This window comes from Oculina patagonica, chromosome 2 (genome assembly GCF_052425735.1).
Source record: "Oculina patagonica isolate OP01 chromosome 2, crgOcupat, whole genome shotgun sequence".
Taxonomy (NCBI): Eukaryota; Metazoa; Cnidaria; class Anthozoa; order Scleractinia; family Oculinidae; genus Oculina; species Oculina patagonica.
This window is the reverse complement of record NC_135759.1, coordinates 42,256,668-42,263,156: the sequence shown is the minus strand read 5'-3', so window position 1 is coordinate 42,263,156 and position 6,489 is coordinate 42,256,668. Positions and strand designations below refer to the sequence as shown.

General features: G+C 40.7%; 1 protein-coding gene across 1 annotated transcript in view; it reads right to left on the bottom strand.

Annotated features, from left to right (window-relative positions):
* Window positions 1-2,259: 2,259 nt before the first annotated feature.
* LOC144644728 (neogenin-like) overlaps window positions 2,260-6,489 on the bottom strand; it is a 29,232-nt gene continuing 25,002 nt past the window's right edge. Inside the window, exons 20-22 of the mRNA XM_078504247.1 lie at window positions 5,505-5,717; window positions 4,475-4,574; window positions 2,260-3,668 (exon numbers count right to left, since the gene is read on the bottom strand). Of these exons, the coding sequence (XP_078360373.1) occupies window positions 4,479-4,574; window positions 5,505-5,717 (309 nt within the window). The 3' untranslated portion in view covers window positions 2,260-3,668; window positions 4,475-4,478. The remainder of the gene's footprint in view (window positions 3,669-4,474; window positions 4,575-5,504; window positions 5,718-6,489) is intronic.

Below are 6,489 nucleotides of genomic sequence, written 5' to 3'. Positions count from 1 at the left end.
TTCGATTTGGCGCAGAAAAAAATATTAGCTAGTTAATATTAATAAACGTGCTGTAAAAAGGCCAACTTTCACCGATTCTCGCATGCTAAAGCCGAATTTTTTGCAATTTGGCTATTTGTTCAGCTTATTTACACAAACTAACCACAACGGGATTCCGACAGAAACAATATAAAATCCAACCGACTGAAACAACTGTTTTATTTTTTCGAATATTCGCCTCGGGTGTTTAAATATTCAAATTCGGCCGCAATGTGGGATTATATTAAAGGACAGTTCGCTGTTTTGGAACTTCAGTTTTTCCTTGTCACTGCAGGGTATAAAATTTCATCGCTATTTAGCCAACAAGATAAGCATCGTTGGTGATGGAATTTCATTTTTTGGAGTTTTTTTGGATCGTATGCTTGTATCTACCCACATGTTTACGAATTCCGGCCTCGACATTTCCTGTGCCGCCAAATTGTTTTTCGGCGTCAGTTCAGCTTTTTGGATCAGTACCCTTCGTGTGTCATACTAAGTACGCGTTAAAACCGCTATGTAAAAAAAAATACAACTGTCCTCTTCGACCAAACCAGGCCAATTCCGATATCACAGACACTAGGGGCCAGGCTATTTTAAGGAAGTATCTATTGTTTTGTACAATTGTTTTCTCCTGGCAAATCACATTCGATATTTTTCTCGAGAGGAAATGAGCCACTTTTATACTATGGTAGGCACGAATGGTTTATAGCCGATACCCGATTCTCTGGATACTGCTTTAGTTGTAGGGACTAACATTTTACCGAGAGCTGCCACTTTAACTTTCGCTTCGCTTTTCTTTTCATATGCAGAGACTTCCTTTCGCAAATACACTGGGAAAGCCAGTAACACTATCCAAAAGCAAATGGAAGAAAGAAAAGGTTCTCGAAACCGTTTTGACATGATGTCAATCTGTTTGACATGTTAATTGCTGTTTCATTTGACTGGTCTTACCACTGATCATGACACGGTCACGCACACCCTCATCAACACGGTCAGCACGAGAATAACGCGCCCCTGAACTACACGTTGATGTTTTGCGTGAAAAGGTAACAAATATACATTTATGGTTATAGTGGTTATATTGTAACTTCATGTCAATCAAATGTGTTGCTGTGGATACTGCCAGAAGGGCGTGTCCCAACCTTACAAGCAGTCCTTTTCCCCCTTTTAATAAAGATCGTCAAGCAAGAAAAGCAAAAGAAGCGAGGATAAACTGGACTGGCTGTGCAAACAACAAGCGTACCCTATTTTCCGCGGCCATTCTTTTCTCTCCTCGCTTCCTTCGCAAACTTAAAAGGGCTGACATCGAAGGGCTATTAACCTTAAGCTACCTTAGAAACGTCAGCTATTCCAAATTCGCTACAGCGAGTAATTCACCTTTTGATATCAATTTCAAGTTGACAATAAACAAGTGTTCCACTTGCCGCCGATAATTTGCACACAAAAAAACAGGAGTTGCTCGTAAGTCTAGGTGAACACGACTTTTTTTTTAGCCTGTGTGCGGAATGTAATGGTTGATACCAAAGCTAGGATGGGAGGTGCGAAGGCCTAATGGTTTCTGTAACACGTTAAATTTTTCCCCATTTCGTCACTTCTCTCGTTTCCAGTCTCCCACTAAGGGAAAACAATAACTAGAAACAAGATTAGAACTCTTTCAGTCGGTTTGCTGTTTCTTGGAAAACACTTACGATTATTAGTGGTCAATGGTCCTATTCCTTTGAACACGGTCTATGCGGGCTCCAATACCCATCAGTCCATCAATTGCAGGGATGTTAGCAAGGAGAAATTATTTCGCAGATAATCATTAGGTTGGTACAGGGAACCTCTCAAATAAGGACACCAAAGGGACAGGGGAAAGTGTCCTTATTATGGAGGTGTCCGTACTACAGAATTTTGGTTTATTGATCGGATGGACTATGAAGTGAGCTGTCCGTGATAGGGAGGTTTTCGTGTCGGTTACAGAGGTGCCCGTTGTTAAGGAGGGGTTCGGCTGAATGTTGCGTCCCCCCTCCCCTGTCTCAGCAATCGTAAGTCTGTTTCGAGCCAATTATCCGGCGGTTCGTACCAACCAGAATGAAGACTACCTCAAAACGTAGTACACAATTTCCGAACGGATTTTCCGAAAAAATAACCTGTTTCGTTTGCTTTCTAGCCGAAATTTCCAAGATTTGTGATTAAATGGTAACTAAAGCACCCATCAAATGACAATTAACTAATAGAGACAAAAACCAACAACATGAATTGTAAAAGTTTGACTAAATTTTATTACATACAATACTTCTTTTTGTGTACAAGTTTGCAGCGAATACTGCAAGCAAACTTCAATACGCTTTATTATGTCTGTAAACTGGCGTCTAGCCGTGGCAAGTCTACCAAAAATATTTTTTCCTGAAAAAATACAAAAAGCTTTCACTAGCTACCCTACGATACGAAATAACTCCGAAATTGTTGATCAAAGATGGATAAGTATACAATCGTGGGAACACACCCCACATAAGATTATAAGCTATAAGTTATCTTTAACATGCTCTCGTCTTTAAATTTCGCCGATCAAATCGCTCTTTGGACCTTGGAACTATTATTTGGGGACGGCGGAAACGATAAGCTAAGTATTGCTTAAAATACTCACATTATATGACTAGAAGAAAGTTATGCTCTCTTCCAAAGTTCTTATGTTAATATTTACAGAGATGTTGCAGCTTTCGTTTGACCGCATACAAGAACATTTTTTCAGTTGGCAAAAACTTGCCCAATTTTTTGATTTGTATGCATCATATGATTGGAAAATATAGTTAGTGACGTTACGGTACTAGGCAACCTCGTAAATAGTTAGCCATCACAGGCGAACAAATTTTTGTGCATAGTTCCTTTTTCAGACCTGCCTTGTCACAAGCGTAGGTCTGTATTCATAGGCTACCCACGTGATTCGTCAACCTCGTTTCTGGGGGACGGGGGGAGAGAGCCTGGAAACGAGGTTGGTGATTAGTGCCAGTCCAAAACGATAACAGAGGACAAGCTTAGCGTCTATTAGAAATTATCTTTAGATAACGTGATGACAGAAGGTTCTTGCGACCAAAGAGGAAATTAACCGTTTAAAAATATATATATATTCCTCCCCAGTGAGTTACTATTACATACACAAAAATAATTTTTATATATAGTTCTCCATTTTTTGACGTTAAATGAATCACATCTCTATACCTAACACAAAAATAAAATAGTTAATAATATTCTGTGAGCTTTGTGTTGTCTGAGAGGGTAGTCCATATTTGCCCTAAAAGTCGTAATTTACGAAAGTTCGCCGAGCAAAGGCTCTGTGTTAACACAGTCCTTCACTCAGCCACAATCGCCAAAACAGAAGAGTAGGAAGTAATGCATAAGATATACTTGTACAACATGTTACATACATACATAAAATTACTTTTTGTCGTTAATAAATGTAAAATACTTATAAATCTCTGGCGTTTATAGAATTCACTGTCTTTTTATGTGTCCGGATTATTTTGGTGGTGGACTGTGTTGACCACCTTCACAAGCTTATGTTGATGTTTGCTTGTAAACCAAATAAACTGACACTGATGTGATGAACTGGTCGGGAGTTACCCAACAGTCATCCTGCTACATTCTTTGTTCTTCGCTTTCTTGTCGCTCTGTTGGGAAAAAATATAAAGTCAGCTTTAGTGATTAACATTGTCACCTTCAAATAGAAGAAAATATGAAAATATCAGTTTATAAAGATAGAAAAACACCAAAGATGTATTAGTAAACCAAAAAGGAACAAGGATGGTTTAGACTGTGGAAGATTGAGACGGATTCTGAACAATAAACTTGAAAAATTACAGATTTAAAATGTTCAAGATGCTCCATCCGTGACGTAGGTTTTTGTTAGTAAAGCTTGCGAACGTATTCCAACCAATCAGAAGCCAGAGAATTTCTTTTCAGCCAATCAAGTACAGAAGGGGTACAAAACGTTTCCCGTGCTTTCCGTCCACGTGCACGCAGTTTGCATGTTTTTCCCGCGCGTTTCGGTTGATGCAGCCCCAGTCACTGGACAACTGCTCTTTGCTGAGTCAAAGTTTAACAACTGATGCCGCTATGAGCCTTTCACTGAAAGAGCAGACTACGAGCGGTTCCTCATTTTCTCGCTCGTTCGCATGCTCGCCCAGTCGACTGACCTGACAGAAACGAAGCTACTCGTAATATACAGAAAGAAAAAATCAGAAAAACAAACAGCCAAAGAGAGAAACAGCCACACGGGAAAAAACAAGTTTCAATTATTTTATCTCTATACTAATGGCCTCTCCACACGACACGAAAATAGTATTAGCAGGGTTAGCCTGCTTGGCAGCGTCGCAAGGGGAGAGGAAGTGATTGAAAAAAAGGAAAGGTAGTCGACTAAGTAGTATATAAGCAGTAAAAGTTAGTGTTTAGCGGGATTGTGACAGTTTGTTCGTACCATGTTAGACTTGATAGTCTCCAGCAGTGATTTCATTAAGGTCTCTCATAAGCCCTTCTAGTCCTGCTATTTCTTTGTCAAGATCTGCTACTACTGCATCCTAAAATCAGCCAGAATAAATAAATAAACAGTCAATAAAAACTGATCTTCAACTAAAATTTTAACAGACTAGAATTTCTCGCCTTGTTCATTCGAAAGCTGATTCTGCTTCAAAATTAAGGGCAAAAAACTCTCCTATTCAGTATAACACGTTTCTTTCCAATTTGGGAGCCTAATACAGGCTGGTCTCATAAATCGTCCCGAACGTGCGTCTGTCGCTTCTGTCGCTTCAAAAATCCAGTTCCATATGCTAACCAATCAAGACAGACTATATACATATTACGACAGAAGCGTACTGAAACCGGTACACCCTGTCCCCTATGAGAACCACCCTGCTATACCTTAGATCTAACCTCTAACACTAAATCAAACTGATTTTTACTTGGGGGCGGGGTCTTTCAGGCTCTGGATTATAACCATAGGAAATAGGCAGAATACCAATCAATGGTAAACGGCTAATCATCTATGTATCAGAGTCTCACTATCTAAATTAACGACGCAAGATGTAACATAAAACGGTAAAGTCCTGTCCGAGCCTATGAGGCTCATACAGCCCGAGCTAATCCCGTTTCCGTAATATTAAGCCACTAGGAGCACTATCCCCCCTAAACGGGATGCTAACTTCAGCGCGGGGGTACTCTTCAGGCTAAGCTGCCGGTACGTTTTACACCATGGGAGGAGATGAGGCACTGTGAGAATGAATTCTAATCCAATGAGTACAACGCAGCGCCCCAGTCAGCCTCTGAATCCGAGTCTTCACTTCTAAAGCAAGCGCCTAACCAAGAGGCCACCGCGCCTCCCACAAACAAGAAGAGCAGGCAGTTAATAATGCAATTTTAAAAAACTGCATTGTATAAATACATAACCCAGAGGAAAATGGTTAGCGCAAGAAAATGAAATCAAGTGATGTAAACATGCCTAGCTTGTTTACCTGTTCTCTTGGCGGTGATGAAGGAGGGTTTGACCTGCGAGCGAAGATGTCTTCATATTTTGGCGGCGGGGTCCAGTAGCCATTTGGCGGCGTCTTTCTGTTGTAACCAACTGGTGGTAACTGGATATCATCTGCTGGCGCTACAGGAGGCTTGGGTCTAGGCTTTGGTAACGTTGCAGGAGGGGAGGTGTGAAGCATGGGATAGACTGGCACCTGTCAATTACAACAACATGATATAACCAAAGCGGGTATCCTGAGTTATAACCCACCCATTAATTTTCGTGCGTGCTCATTGGACAAAACGCATCACGTGGTACAAAATCGGACGACGGGTATCAGCGAATATACCCCGTCCGATTTGATATCCGTTGCCCGATTTTGTAGGCAAGCACAAAACAAACGAATGAAGTCACCTTATTCAATTCTAACTTTAAATGAATTCACAGTTATAAAACTACGTAAACCAATCAACTTACATTTGTTTCAACCACACTTACGCCGGGTTTATTACGTAGGTTTTTTCCTTTAAATTTACTGGAGATAAAGCGCGATGAAGAAATTAATCGGAGGGTTATAAAATAAATAAACCCCTTTCTGGCTTGCTGGTATATTGGAGGATAATGCCCTTGGCTGAAAGATTGTCCTCTAAATTTCACAGTTGCCCTCGAAGCTACGCTTCTCGGCCAACTGTTCATTTTTCGACAATCTTTCAGCCTCGGGCATTATCCTCCAACATACCAGCCGCCTGAAGGGGTTTATTTACTAAATATCGCGCGGAATATCGCCACTTGAGGGGCACCCTGTATATTTTTGGGTGGGGATGTGCCGCTGGGACTTTGCAACCCTTACCCAATACCAGACCATCTTCAGCTGGTTTTGCAACCCTATACTAGACTAGAAAAAAATCCCTACCCTATCCCAGACTTGCTTCTTTTTAGAACTGCATCACTCACACTTTTTAATGGAAAACCATCTGTCAACAATG